This window comes from Saccopteryx bilineata, chromosome 2, assembly GCF_036850765.1.
Source record: "Saccopteryx bilineata isolate mSacBil1 chromosome 2, mSacBil1_pri_phased_curated, whole genome shotgun sequence".
Taxonomy (NCBI): Eukaryota; Metazoa; Chordata; class Mammalia; order Chiroptera; family Emballonuridae; genus Saccopteryx; species Saccopteryx bilineata.
In genome coordinates, this window is record NC_089491.1 from 204,281,661 (window position 1) to 204,297,623 (window position 15,963).

Genomic DNA, 15,963 nt, shown 5'->3' on the forward strand with positions numbered 1-15,963 from the left:
GGATCTATTCATCCCCTTTGCCTGCCTTAGTTTCTATATTCTCAGTTTCCAGTGAAAGCTGCCCTGTTTACGTTAGTGAGGAAGGCGGAGCATTTTTTACTCCCTATTTCCTTCGGGGTTTGGTTATATATTTAGCCAATTTTTCGCTCGATCATACCTTTGGGTGTATTGCGAAACATCTGGAGGCTCCAAGGATAGGTTTTTCTGTTTCTGGTTGAAGATCTTGTTGAGTTTTGGGGGAGATTTATCGGTATCGCTTCCTACCCAGCCATTACTCTGACGTCATCAATATGCTTTTTTTAATATCCATTTTATTTCCATACATGTTTTATAATAAACATGACTGTTTCTTTGTGTGTGTGTGTGGCAGAGACAGAGAGAGTCAGAGAGAGGGACATATAGGGACAGACAGACATTGCGGTTCCTTTGTTGTTCATTAATTGATTTCTCATATGTAACCAGGGGGTTACAGCAGAGCGAGTGACCCCTTGCTCAAGCCAGCAACCTTGGGTCCAAGCTGGTGAGCTTTGCTCAAACCAGATGAGCCAGCGCTCAAGGTGGTGACCTCAGGGTCTCAAACCTGGGTCCTCCACATCCCAGTCTGATGCTCTATTTACTGAGCCACTGCCTGGTCAAGCAACATGACTGTTTCTTTAGAAAACAAATTGCTACTCATTTATTATAGCATTAGGTTTTGATTGTCTAGCAGTATTACTATTGAGAAACGAGTTTTCAACAAACACATCTAGCTTCTTGAATGCCAGAGCTTTTACTGGCTTGGATTTAGAGTCTGAAACAGCTTTGTAGGCAATAATATGAATTATGTGTCAATTTTTTTAAAAGTATTTTCTTCAATTTAATGTCATTTGACTATTACTATCATATCCACTTCTTAATGAAAGCAAGCCCAATTTTTGCTAGGATACTAAAATTAACACCAATGATTGCTTAAGCATAAAAACTATAAGAAAGTAGATATTTCTTAAAGTACAGAGTGAATAAACAATACTTAAAATAAGGAGTAAAGAAGAATCCACTGAGTTAGAAAAGCAAGAAATCCTAAAGAATGCAAACTACACACAAAAAAACATGATGGCTCTGAGGACCTTAGAAAAGTCACAGATGATAAGCATCAGTTTAAACATAACTTTTTGATTCTCACTAATTTATTTCTTATTCTGAGACTTTTATATTTTTATGAACCACTGCTGAAATATTTACTATAGATTTTTACTTAGCCAACTCAGATATTGATCTTCTATTCTATATGCAATTTTAAATCCATAGTAAGAAAGTGCTCCATGGAATCCATCCTCAATGTGGTTATGGGTCACCCTGACTCCCGCATTCTGAAGTCGACTGACATACATGATTCCATCATCTCGTAAGACATCGTATTGACAGGTGATGACATAGGTCAAGGGTAAACCATGCAACTTGCTATCATCACTCAACAAGGGGGCTGCCCTTACATCTATAAACCCTGGATACTTGTTAGCTAGCTCAGAACTACCATGAGTTGGACTGTTATAAAAATGTCCTTTCTTAAAATTTTCTGGGAGCAAAGAACTCCAATTAACAAATTGGAAGAGATGACTTGATTTCTCTGGTACATGTTGATTGAAGAACATGGCCTCTTCAAGTGTTCTGTCTGTGGTAAAGTATTCACTCCAAAACCTGACCATGAGTGATTTAGGCAGAGTTGGAAAATGTGAGTTTTCCTGAAAGGATGGTAAATTCATATCAAGAGTCTGAAGGGCAGGATAAATTAAAGACTGTGTCTTGAGTTTAATCTTGACATCTGGGTCATTTATGACCTGAAAATAATGTAAAGTAAGTTGTTGAAATAGTTTTCATTAAGAATAGATATTTTCATTTATGAAGTAGATACAAGATAAAAGATAATCAGAAACAAATATATCTTAAAGAACTTTTCATTTTTCAATCTTATACTTGACTTGTTATCTACACTTAAGTACTATAGATGTAAACAAAATAATTTGTACTATTGTCCTCATGGGTAGAGAATAAGATTAAACTGTGATTAAAAAGCAAAATATCTACTCTTATCAAGATTGGTAATCAGTGCAAACTGATGTTTTTAAGTAAAAAAATTATATACATATATAAATACAGTGGTCCCTCATCTATCGTGGGGGTTAGGTTCCAGAACCCCACGCGATAGGAGAAAATTTGAGAAGTAGTGACCTTATATTTATTTTATTATTTATATAAATATTAATTGTTTTACATTTTTCAATATATATATTTACATTGTTTTTAATTTTTTAGGCTAGAAAATGATTATTTTACCAGAAAAATAATTAAAATAGTAAATATATAAATATATATATATGCCACAAAATCCCACGATATAGCAAAAATTTGAGATACAAAATTAGATATATACAATTTAAAAATCTGTAATACAGTGATACTGCAAAAATTGAACCATGATATGGTGAGGGACAACTGTGTATCAACAGGTGTTAACATTTAAGGCAAAGATTATGTAACCAGAAATTCTAATTTGACTCTCACCTAATCAGATAAATCATGGGTAACAGTCTAATTTATTTTAATATTTATGTGTTTTAAATATTCCCATTACACTACTGCATTAAAACTGCATTAATCTATAAATTAATATCCATATATTTGAGTTGTACTAAAAGTTTCTTATTCAAAGGTACATGGTTAAATATATTTGGAGATCAGTAATATTGAACATTGCGGTTTTGCTGTTTTTATATATATTAACTTGGTCCTGCAAGTTTGAATGGCCTATTGTTTCTCATAGATTAGTTTCTTAAAGTGGATTCCCCAGAACGGTAGCACCTGCATCACCTGAGGATTTGTTAGAAATGTAAATTTTTAGGTATTAGCCCAGACTCACTAATTGGGAAGGGAGAAACCAACAATTTTTGTGGTAACAAGCCTCTCATGTGATTTTGATGCATCAAAAATTTGAGGTCCACTGAATATAGATCATAAGCAGTGATTATTGAAATTATATGTGCTCTGATGCTTCTTAAAATATAATGACTACATTGAATTTTATGTCTGAAAACTTTATATAGAGTTGAAAAAAGCAGAGCACTTCGACATTTTTTCTTTGGTATAAATATAATATGACATTTTACACACACACACCAGCAAAAACAAATGACAGCAATGCTTATTTTATTGCATTTAAAGCATAATTAATAATTACAGCTAGTAAGTAAAATATTTAAAAGTCCATTGCCAGATTGTTTTACATAATTTCTAAATTAAAATAATTAGTTTAGTGTTTTGTTTCAGATAAGATTACTGCATTCCGTTTAGTTCAATATCTAGTATGAAGGTTGCTACTTACATTTGTAGAGGTGTGGTAATAATGAAATAGATGGCTAATGGTGGCTGTTTTAGATTGAGTTAAGAACAAATAGAAAAAATAGTTTATATTTCACCAGTAAATTCAATTTTATAGCTTTGACCCTGCAGACTTTATTCATTAATCCAATATTTATTAAATACATAATTGTTAATCCTGAGATATATTGATAAATAATGTCATACACAGAAAGAGCCTACAGCCAAGTGTGAACGAAGTTAAGTAATTATGATTAGTGAGGTAGAGATTTATTCAGTATGCTATTGGCACACTTTACCCAGCTGTATTCTTCATGGAAGGTAATGGAGGTCAGTGATGTCCAAGTAGGAACTATAATAACTTGGCAGATGGTCTTAGAAGAGAGAGAGTGTTTGATGTTTGTTTGTTTGTTTGTTTACAGAGTCGAGAGTCAGAAACAGTGATAGATAGGGACAGACAGACAGGAACGGAGAAAGATAAGAAGCATCAATCATCAGTTTTTTGTTGCGACACCTTAGTTGTTCATTGATTGCTTCCTCATATGTGCCTTGACAGTGGACCTTCAGCCGACCGAGTAACCCCTTGCTCGAGCCAGCGACCTTGGGTCCAAGCTGGTGAGCTTTTGCTCAAACCAGATGAACCCGTGCTCAAGCTGGTGACCTCGGGGTTTTGAACCTAGGTCTTCCGCATACCAGTCCGATGCTCTATCCACTGCACCACTGCCCGGTCAAGTGAGAGAGAGTATTCCAGTCAAAAGGTGCCATTGATTGATGATGGCTCCCATATTATTTATTTTTACTATTTTCAATTATAGTTGACATGGAATATTAGTTTCTGTTGTACAACATAATGGTTAGACATTTGTATAACCTAAGAAGTAATCAGTCCAACCAATCTAGTGCCAACTTGACACCATTCATAGTTATTGCAATATTATTGCCTATAATCTCCATGCTGTATTTTATATCTCCATGACTGTTTTTATAACTGGTAATTTGCATATATTACTCTTTTCTCCTTTTTCATCCATTCCTCCAAACCCCTTCCCTTTCGAAACTATCAAAAATGTTCTAAACATCTATGAATTTGTTTCTGCCTTTTTATTAATTTATTTTGCTTTTTAGATTTCACATATAAATAAACTCACATAGCCTTTGTCTTTGTCTGACCTATTTCACTTAGCACAAGATTTTATTATTTTATATGGTTGAGTAATATTTTATTGTATATGTGCACCACATTTCTTTATTTATTCATCTATTGATGGACACTTAGGTTTCTTCCATATCTTGGCCATTGTAAATAAGCTGCAATAAGAATAGGGATGTATATGTCTTTTTGAATTAGTACTTTGGCATTCTTCAGATAAATACCCAGAAATGGAATTGCTTAGTCCTTCTTTGTTTTTTGTTATAGCCTTTGTTTTCTTCTTCTTTTCTTTTATTAAGTGTGAGGCAGGGAGGCAGTGAGACAGACTCCCACATGTGCCCTGACTGGGGTCCACCCAACAATCTCCTAACTGGGTAATGCTCTGACCATCTGGGGCCACTGCTCCATTGCTCAACAACTGAGCTATTTTAGCACCTAAGGCAAGGCCATGGAGCTGTCCACAGCATCTGGGGCCAACTCACTCAAACCTTTTGAGCCATGGCTGCAGGAGGAGAAGAGAGAGAGAAAGAAAGGAGAAGGGGAGGGGTGGAGAGACAGATGGTCACTTCTCCTGTGTGCCCTGACTGAGAATCAAACCCAGGACTTCTGCAATCTGGGCCAATGCTCTACCACTAAGACAACTGGCCAGGGCCAGGCTTTGTTTTAAAATCTATTTTGTCTGAAATAAGATTGCTATCTCAGCTTTTTGTTGTTGTTATTTGCATGAAATATTTTTTCCATCCCTTTATTTTCATTTTTTGTGTATCTTTTGATCTGAAGTTGTCTTTTACAGGCAGCATATGAATGGGTCTTGTTTTCTTATCCACAAAGCCATCCTATGTGTTTTGAATAGAGCACTTAATCTATTTACATTTAAAATAAATATTAATAGGTATGTAGTTATTGCCATTTTAATATTCATATTTTTTAATCTTCTTTTTAAACAAGTTTCTTCAAAATTGCTTGTAATATTGGTTTGGTGGTGATGCAACCCTTTAACTTTTTCTTGTCTGAGATCTCTTTTCCTGTTCTTTGATTCTAAATTGTAGTCTTGATGGGTAGAATAATCTTGGTTGTAAGTCCTTGCTTTTCATTCATTTTGACTATTTTGTGCCTTCTTTCTGTTGAGAAATCACCTGACAATCTTATTGGAGCTCCTTTGTAGATAACTAACTGCTTTGCTCTTGTTACTTTTATGATTCCCTTTATTTCTTTACTTTTTTCCATATTAATTATGATGTGTCTTGATGTAGACCTCTTTGGGTTTATCTTTTTAACACTCTTCATTTCTTGGACTTGTCTATTTTCTGCACCAAGTTAGGAAAGTTTTCTGTCTTTATTTATTCAACTAGGTTTTCAACATCAATAAACTTGAGGTTTTCCCAGAGGTCCCTTAAACTATCCTTATTTTTAAAATTTTTTTTTTCATTTTACTGTTATGATTGGGTGTTTTCTGCTACTTTGTCTTCCAATTCACTGACTTGATCCTCTGCTCCATCTAATTCTATATTGATTCTCTGTAATGCAGTCTTCATTTCCATTATTGTATTCTTCATTTCTGACTGGTTATATTTTATGTTTTCTTTCTCCATTTTTATGTTTCCAATATCTTTGTTAAAGTTCTGACTTCATTTCCTCTTCTCCTAAGTTTATTGAGCATTCCTACAACTCGTATTTTGAACTCTACATCTGGTAATTTGCTTGTCTCCATTTTGTTTAGTTTTTTTTCCTGGAGGTTTCTCTATTCTTTGATTTGAGACATGTTTCTTTGTCTCTTTATTTTGGCTTTCTCCCTATGTTTGGTTCTATGTATTAAGTAGAGCTTCTATGTCTTTCTTGGTAGAGTGGTCTTATATAGTAGGTGTTCTGTGACACCCAGTGGCACAGTCACCCAGGTCACCTCAGCCAGGTGCTCCAGCTGTGTCCCTTGTGTGTACCCTCTTATTGTAGTTGAGCCTTGATTGCTGTTAGCACACATCATTGGCAGGGATTTATTCTTAGGTTGATTGACTATGATGACTACTTACGATAACAACAGAGGAGCTATTGTGTGAGAGCTGTCACCATGAAACAGGGTTCCCTTTAACAGGGTTGAGGTGCCTGTTGAATTTGCCCTTTGAGTGTGTCATTTATGAAGATGGTTTGGTGGTATTAGATGTGGTATAAAACTAACCACCTATTATTTAGGTCTGGAGACATCTTAGGAGGGTAGATCTCATTCAGGCCAAGCCCAATCTCTGTCTGTGCCCTATCCAGGGCCACCTGATATGAGCTACAAAGTGATCTGCAGATCGTGACTGCTTGTGCTAGCTTTGGAGGTACCTACTAGAGGGTAAGATGCCACTAATGCCAGGGTTTGGACCACTTGGCAAGAGGTGTGAAGCATGCATAATGAGGCCAGACACTGCTTACTTGGGGTTTGTGAACCTTTGAGAGATTTTAGGAAAGTCTGCGGCATGAACAAGACAAGCCAATTATATGGAAAAGCAACTGGAAGTGTCTTGGTTAGGCTCAAAAGTTGGCTGGGGCAAGGTCTCAGGGTGGGGTGGAGTCTCAGGGACTCTCCAGGGTGTGTGGCAAACAGTGTTAGCCAGCATATAAAAATAACAGCAAGTTTTGTTTTATTATACAATAAATATATGTGCAGTATTTATGATTATAAGCAGTTATTAAATTATAGACATTTATTTGAAAATACATTAGGTATCAGTGCTGAATATATTTCTTAGGTTAGATGAAGCAGTATCAAAAACAGTTTTACTCAATTAGACTAATTATAATTTGTACCACATTAAATGAATAGATAATAGATATCCAGTTTTAGCTAATTGTCATAGAAAAGAGTGTAATAATTGTTATCTGAAAATTATAGTTCCTTTTGCAAGTAAATAGCATTTATGAACCTGCTAACATTTTTGTCAATAGGCAATATTGTTATTCTGATAACAGTTTTCTTGTAAATGCTAGCATATTCTACTAAATAATACTGGAGTCTTCTGATTTTCTAGTTATGGACAATTGGTGTCATTAATTTATTTCACAAATATATCTTCTGATATAACAAAACACTGTGGTACTTACCTGACCATATAAATTATGATCTAGAAAATTTTTATCACTTCATTTTAAAAAATCTGGCAGGAGGTTAATATAGTATATATAAGCACTCAGTATATTAATGTTCTCTTATATGATCTTTACATATCTCTAATATATTCATATAACATTTGCATTTATATTTTAATGTTTGAAATAAAGATATTTAAGTGTAGGATATTTTAAAAAATTCAACAAATCTAAACGACATACCTGTTGAGATACTGCAGCAGCTAAATTCCCTCCAGCACTGTCTCCAGAAATACCAATTCTTTTAGGATCAACACCATATTTTTCAAGAATATCTTGGCGTAAAAACCATTTTAATGAATTATATACATCTTCAAATTGAATTGGAAAGTGATATTTAGGTGCTAGTCTATAGCTATGGGCAGAAAAACAATGTCTTTAAGTTAATATCTTTAATAAAAAATGTGTGTGTGTGTGTGCATGTTTTAAGCTTAAAATCAAAGGGAAAACATTTTTTAACAAACATATTCTGAATCATAATGAATCCAAAGACAGACTTAATTGTAATGATAATACTTGCTGGGAAAACTTTTATAAATGTCATTTTTGCATTAGTAAAGGCATAAATGCAAAATTTAGATTACGCTTAAAAAAATAAATCCCAGATAATAACTAGCTAAACTTCTAGAATATTATTTTCTTTTTAATAATTATACTTTATTACTAACCAATAAATATAAAACAAATCATACAAAGTATTTTATTCTATCCTCTAATGATAAAGTTGGCATGCAGTCACTACTACATTTTTTGCTTATTTTTTTATTATTATTGATATAGAACACATTTTTGAATAGATTTTACCAGTATTCCCATGTTATTTAGTGGCTAACTGCTTTTAATGAAGGATTATACCATTAAATATATTATACTTATTGCTTTAAAAGTATTTGTTACTTAATTCTCAAAACAACCCTATGATATAGAAAATATTATATGACTCCCAGTTTCAATATGAGAAAAATAGAGCTAAAATGAAATTTAACTAGCACAAATTCACTCAGTTAATTCTAGAACTAAACTTTTAACCTGATTCTCTGACTCTGAAGCTCTCCTCCTTATTCATTCTAATTAAAAGGAGGTGAGATGATAGGAAGGAGGGTAGGAGGGGATAGATGGTGATGAAGGGAGACTTAACTAGGGATGGTGAACAAATAATGCAATATACAGATGACATATTATAGAATTGTACATCTGAAATCTGTATACTTTTAATAACCAATGTTACCCTAATAAATTCAATTTAAAAAAAAAGAGTAGGCTAGAAATTCAGCAAAGATCATTTGTCAATAAGATTCAATTCCTTAATTTTATTCTAATTTCTTCACTTTCTATTTTTTATTACCACTTGACTCAACTATACAACTCTTTTCTCTCTGGATCTTTTCTGATCATAGTTAAGCTTACTTTTTCTATTCTCACCCTCTCATTTTCATTTAAAACACACCTGGAATAACCAAGGAATGAGTAGGACAGCTGAAAATGTCTTACTATATAAGGTACTTGGCCCAAACCCAAACACACCAACAGTGCTCTTACTTGGTTGAAATGACAACAGCATCAAGTCTATTAGCTGTTCGTCTTGACAGAATGTCAGTATTAAACCAAGCTGAAATAAAAGAAAATAAAATCAGAGACTGACAAATGAATTGATAGGTGTTTCCTTCAGGAAAAAATCCACGACTATACTCTGTTCCTCATTAAAATATTCCAGGAAAATATTTCCTCATAGTATAAAACATGAATTGTTTTAATCAGTGACCCTTTTACATTGCATTATCAGCTTTCTTGCCCTTTCTCACATTTCACACTGTATAATTTAAGCCAACTTCTTTCTCTTTAAGGTTAATGTGTGCTTCCTTCAATCAGCAGGTGTTAGGTGTTGAAAGAACAAATAAAAATATACCTCCCCAACTTTCAGGAAGTCATAGTCTACTGGAGAGAGAAAGGAGGAGCAGGCATATTAACTGAAAGCAATAATGTATTATTATGAGTTGTCTAACTAGAGGGGTAGAGAAAGTGCTGTATGGAAATAGTATTAGACTTATAAAGACTGACAGAGGAAGTTAGGGAAGAGTAAAAAGAAAATAGACAGGGCTTAGACCTGATCTATGTATTCTTATTTCCTAGAAAAACAGTAAGGTATGTGGTTTTTTTAAGGATATTTATAACCTTTATTTTTATTTTATTTTACTTTTTTTAGACTTTATTTATTTTAGAGAGAGGAGAGAGGGAAAGAGAGAGAGAGAGAAGGTGGGGAGGAGCAGGAAGCATTAACTCCCATATGTTCCTTGACCAAACAACCCAGGATTCAAACCATCGACCTCAGTGTTCCAGGTTGACACTTTATCTACTGCACCACTACAGGTCAGGAGTAAGTTTTTTCTGGGCTGTTTTTGGCCATGTATATGGAGTGGGATGAGTCACGCATGTTCGCTATCATGCAAGCACGATAGCAAACTATCTTTTGAACATAAGAAAATTTTAAGAAGATAAAATAGAATTTTCCAGTAACAAGAGGAGGAAGAGATCATAACGTACTAAGGAGAAAATGTCAGGATATAAAGCTGTCACAAATGGTACATCATGTGGGCCATAAAAAGAGACATAGATATTATCTTGTGATATTTCCAAAGTTGGGTGCTGAATATTCTTAAATTGTGCAATACACACTGTTTTAAACTTTTACTTAACATTTGCTGTTAAAAGATCATGCTTAACCCGGGTTCGATTCCCGGCCAGGGCACACAGGAGAAGCGTCCATTTGCTTCTCCACCCCTCCGCCGCGCCTTCCTCTCTGTCTCTCTCTTCCCCTCCCGTAGCCAAGGCTCCATTGGAGCAAAGATGGCCCGGGCAGTGGGGATGGCTCTGTGGCCTCTGCATCAGGCGCTAGAGTGGCTCAGGTCGCAACATGGCGAGCCCAGGATGGGCAGAGCATCGCCCCCTGGTGGGCAGAACGTCGCCCCATGGTGGGCGTGCGGGGTGGATCCCGGTGGGGCACATGTGGGAGTCTGTCTGTCTCTCCCTGTTTCCAGCTTCAGAAAAATGAAAAAAAAAAAAAAAAAAAAGATCATGCTTATATTTTGAATTAGAACACACATTTTTATGTTTTTCTTTAATATAAAAAATAAAGCACTAGGCAAATAATATTTCATTTCAGAACTGATTCCTATCTAGTTTCTTTACCTTAGTAAGCCTATGCCTACTCTTCAGGGATACCTTGATGGAAAGATTTTTAATGAACTGCTTTGGGCAACAGAAACTCATGGAAACTGACACATGGCATAGCCAGATATTTCTTAAAAACATAACTTTATTGTCAGCTGATGACTTTATTGCCTGAACTCATAGAAAATGTTAGAATCACACCATTTACTGCTTCAATTTACATTTCTAATCTATAGCAATACTCATCCATATCTCTTTTTCTTCTAAAAATAGAGAAAGAAAATATAACAAAGTTATATTCCTTCTCATGTGTGGTGGCAATGCTTCCTCTTTGTACAGAGTCAAATTCCATCCCACATTCTGTAGGTCAGACAAACTGCATCCCATTCCAAGTGCCCCCTCCCCACATTTCTTCAACATATAAAACTGTTTATAGACCTTCCACAGATAAATATAACATATGTATTTATATATATATGAATAAGATATAAAAATTCATATTACATAACATATATTTTAAATATATTTACAGAAATATAAAAAATACATAAAATAAAATTAAATATAAATTCTATATAAAATAAAAATAAAATACACTAACTCAACTCTGTGCTTTTTTTCTCTCTAAAACCCTATCTTTCCTTCATACCCAAATTTATTAACAGACTAGAATCACCATCTCCACTTGCTTATCTCTCATCCACTACGTTGCTCACTTCACTTTGGTTTCTTGCAACATCCCATCATTTTTTTTCAATTAGCAAATTGAACAATAAATTTCTATGTTCTTGACACAGTTTTTCTTCTTATGTGAGATTTGCTACAGCTTTTACTATTGATTATTTTCTTTCAGAAAGAAATTTGAAATAGTTTTTAAACTAAGATAATTTTAAAGAAACAAATTTTAGACCACAAAATGTTACCATGATACTGTTTACCAGCTCTATAAATAAATCTTAATGAAATTCATGCTGTATGAAAAGCAAAAATTTGCAACAAGGGCACATACCAGCACTACCCAAACACCAGCCACCACCATGAATATAAAACAAACCCCTTCTTAGTGCCTCTGACTTTCGATTTGGTATATATACACGGACAAGAACATTGTTGAACGTTGTCTCCATTACAGTGACATTTTCATCAGATGTGGGTGGGACTTCTTGAGAACTCATATACAACATTCCAATGTCCATGAAATGGCTGATTCCCAATTGTTCAGCAAATACAGCCTAAAAGGATAGAAAGAAAAAAAAATGTACCAAGTTACAAACAGCAAATGCCAATTGTTTTTGAACATATAAATGTATATATATACATTTATATTTGCTCCCTGTGGTCCTGTGTCTCATCATCACAGATGAATGTGATTGACACTGAAATACTGAATATTCAGAATCTTTATCATAATAGTTGTCTCAGACCAAAAAAAGATAATTAAAGAATTCTTGAGATATTACAACTTGACAGATTCTATGCTTTCTATTATGCATACACAGATAAACAGCGTAAGCTCTCTAAATAAGCTCAGAGTCAAGTGAGAGAAATAAACATATAAGCAATGATAAAACAACATAACTGTCTGTCTCACAGACATATAAAAAGGACTTTGATAAAAGGTCATGAGGGAGTTAAACTAGCCTGGACATGAGACCCAGAGGAGAAGTTTTCAAACAGTAGGTGAACTCTGCTATGAGTACAAAGAAGAAAGTACCCAGAGAAATGCAGGTAGTTTAGTAAAGCTATGAAGTCAGGTCCACACAGGGATAGATGAAATGAATAGGCTCCCTAGAAGTGAGTGTTAGCAAATCATGAAGGACTTATAACATTGGGATTACAAAAATCAAAAGATATACATTCCAATCTTAATCATGTAGTTGATGGTCCAGGTTCTAGGGGAATGGTATTATTTCCTCAGGCCAGCTACATGGCCCAACACACTCAAGTTACAACTGTAGACATCCACGTATCCAATCAATACTGCTCCATACTGTTGTTCAGCAGCTGTTCCAAAAGAACTTTAGAAGGGAAACTCACAAAAAGCAGGTACCTTCAAGAAACAACCGTTCTCATGTTACAATTGCCACCAGAGTAGAACTCATGCAGATGGGAGTGAAATGCAAATGTCTAGTCGGCCTGAAAAGTTTTGGGAGACTGGCTATTCCAGCTGCAAGGATGTTCTAGATCTTATCCATGTTGTGTGCTGTCACCCCTGCCCCATCTTTCCGAAATACAGCTTCACATCCTGGCTATGTTCCAGCATGATGGGTGGCATCTATCTGTTCCTCCCTGAAATTACAAAAGGGGCAGAAACGTTTACCTCCCAGTGGACCATTTTCTGTCATTTTTATTTCTGCAGTGCTATGTTTCCTCATGGTTCTATTGGGTGTGATTTTCGCACAAGCATTCTCAAAAATTAGCAATATAATTTTGAAAAAAATCACATAAATATCGGCCCTACTGATTTTAAATGTTAACATAGAAACATAATATTCAGGTCATAAGATTTATTTATTTAATTTTAACTAATAAATTTAAAACTTCTACAACTTATCACACACAGTAGGAGTCAACATTTTCCCCACAAAAGTAATTTATGCCAATTTAATTGGTCTTATGGCTTTAAATCAAAGTTTAGTGCAAAAAATCTGAGGCCCTCTTTCAAAACATATATCACTGGATTCAAGTATTTTCTCATCAAAGAATGATACTGTTTAGTTTTAAATATTTTTTAACTGATGGGGAAATGGTACTATATTATACAAATTAAGACAGGAATTTAGTTATGAAAACAGAAATTGTAACATGTAAGAAACAACTAAAGTATGAAATTTTTAACAAAGTTTATAATTTCACAAACTTTTAGATTTTACTAGGAAGTATAATAAGCATAAAACAAAAGACTAAAAAGTCACCATTGTGATAAAACTATTGACAAGTGTTGCTGCAGTCAATATTGAATAATCAAGTTGCTTTGACTATCCTCCTTTCAGTGAAATATGGTGGACTAGCTTACTGGGAGGACCATCTCAGATCAGCTAACTCTAAAACTTAAAAGCAATTTTTGATAAAAAAAAAAATTGAAATGTAAAATGATAAAGAAAAAATGTTGACCAGCTCTGGAATTCATAAACTTCAGTGTATGGAAAAAATAAATGTTTCTTGTATCTTAGTTATACAAGAATGCATCAGATAAAAAAAACCCAAAAAACTAATAATTGAATTTCTGATAATTCCAATTTGAGAAACAGTGTTTATGCTATTGACTCCACCCAAGTTAGATATTTGCATATAAAGTATCATTATTTGATAACTCAAGTGATCATTGGACTCCAACATGTTCATCTCCTAGAGGCTAACCAGTGTGATGTGAGAATGCAAGGCAGCAAGAGAACTAAGCAGGGCCAGAAGAATTGATAGAAAAAATGTAGAAATAAGAGAAGAGAAGATGATAAAAGTACAGTGATATTTTAAATAATAGGATCCAACTTAGAAGTTTCAAAGTGACCGAATGCAATTTAGGAAACTGTACAACCTGGTTTAAGGATGAAAAACACTTTTCACAGATGCATACAATCCCAAACCTGGGATAAGTCTGATAGTGTTATTTGACTTCAGTGTTATTTCCTCCCAAGCTTATATACAACTTCAGAGTCCTTTCAAGATATTGCTGAGCAATCTATCTGCCAGAGTTGGCACTGTTGTTATCTACATTTTATATTCCTGGTCTCAGAAATATATAATTGTTCCAGAACAACTTTAAAAACTAAGACTTAAATCCACCTGCCAATGAAATTGGCCCAAATTCAATAACATCTGTGCTAACAAAGTTATGGAAAATTATGAAATCACTAATAAGAAAATGAAAATAAGACATGCATTGCATTTATTCAGAACTACATAAAATGCCAGAAGAGAGTGGTAAAATACCTTTAAAAAAGCAAAAGAGAGTGGTAAAAGGAACAAGTATTTTAATACTCAGGCTAACTGTCCTTCAATTATTTTATTTTTTCCTACAAAAGTTTGTTACAGAAAAGATTAAAGAAGATAATGGCTGGTTTTATTTCTCAGTACAGTAATTAGCCTTGCTAGAAAAGAACTGTGGGTCTTCGAGGGCCAGCCATGGTCACCTGATGGGCAGGCAGCCAGACAGGCTGGTGCTGGGTCACCACAGCAGCTCACCTGTCTACTGAAAATCACTGATGTGTTGTTTCCCTGGCCTTACTGGTGATCAGTTTCCAAATATTTCTATAAAAATTTATTTTCATGTCCAAATACAAATTATCACATAGAATACTCTAACTAATCACAGTATTGCTCAACCCTATCATTTCTGTTTATTCTGGCAGGCTTCATGCTGTGAAACTCACAGCAAGACTTTTTATCTCAGCCAGCACATTCTGTCCTTTAATATTTAAATCAAAACTATTTGACTACATTGCCCATATTTATTCTGTTAGTAGTTGGCATTAAGGAATAGTTAAAACAACATAAAAAGGGTTTGAAAATCAGCATACATTAAAAAACAAAACTTCCAAGACCGTACAAATTATTAAAAATAATAAAACAGGTATTTTCTTTTAATTAAACTGTTAAATATTGTGTCAGTAAAAAAGTTCTGTACTTACCAAGTTTGTTACTGTTTTTATTTGTGTGGCCATCCACATGAATCTCCATGGCTCCTCAAAACTGTCTGGAATAGGTGTATACACATAATATGCCCCAAGGACACCCACCAGCAGAAGCAAAACAGTCTTTGTTCCCATGATGTTTCCCTTCTCTGTCCACTTGGCACCACAGCAAATACACTGAAATATTCAGAGGCTGGACTTTCATACCCAGTATTTGCCCTATCAGAAGGTGTTACATAAATGTCCTGAACACAAACTTTACTGCTCAGTGTGTGCTTTCATTGGCTGTTGAGAGAAATAAAGAGTAAATGTACAAAGGCCTCCATGAACATACAGCATTTAACAGTTGCAAGTTTTGTCATGTCTGATATCCTTACTGGGTTGTTAGGCAACCAACATTTTATTGTGTAATGACAGAGAGCAGAATGTTTTAACTATTTTTTTAGAATGAGGCCTTAGGGGAATACAAGAAATCCAGTGTATGCTTCAAATAAATCTCAGTGAGGAGGGGAAAAATAGTTTAAAAATATTGGG

General features: G+C 34.4%; 1 protein-coding gene across 2 annotated transcripts; it reads right to left on the bottom strand.

The window, feature by feature from the left end:
• Positions 1 to 291: 291 nt before the first annotated feature.
• Positions 292 to 15,617, bottom strand: LOC136325173 (arylacetamide deacetylase-like). 2 transcript variants are annotated; one of them, XM_066259084.1, is made up of 5 exons: positions 15,427 to 15,617; positions 11,853 to 12,030; positions 9,170 to 9,239; positions 7,814 to 7,985; positions 292 to 1,817 (listed from the first exon to the last, which is right to left on the bottom strand). In XM_066259084.1, exons 1-5 carry the CDS (start codon positions 15,562 to 15,564, stop codon positions 1,221 to 1,223), a joined length of 1,155 nt encoding a protein of 384 aa, XP_066115181.1. In that variant the 5' UTR covers positions 15,565 to 15,617; the 3' UTR covers positions 292 to 1,220. The 2 variants fall into 2 exon arrangements, with proteins under 2 accessions (XP_066115181.1, XP_066115180.1); XM_066259083.1 differs by having other exon boundaries at positions 11,808 to 12,030; positions 15,427 to 15,615.
• Positions 15,618 to 15,963: the final 346 nt, after the last annotated feature.

Coding starts and splice junctions, on each gene's coding strand:
- LOC136325173 (XM_066259083.1), bottom strand. CDS start 15,564: ATGGGAACAAAGACTGTTTTGCTTCTGCTGGTGGGTGTCCTTGGGGCA. Junction 9,240..11,807: donor CTGGTGTTTGGGTAGTGCTG/GTATGTGCCCTT, acceptor CTTTTATTTCAG/CTTGGTTTAATACTGACATT. Junction 1,818..7,813: donor CTGCTGCAGTATCTCAACAG/GTATGTCGTTTA, acceptor CATTATTTTCAG/GTCATAAATGACCCAGATGT.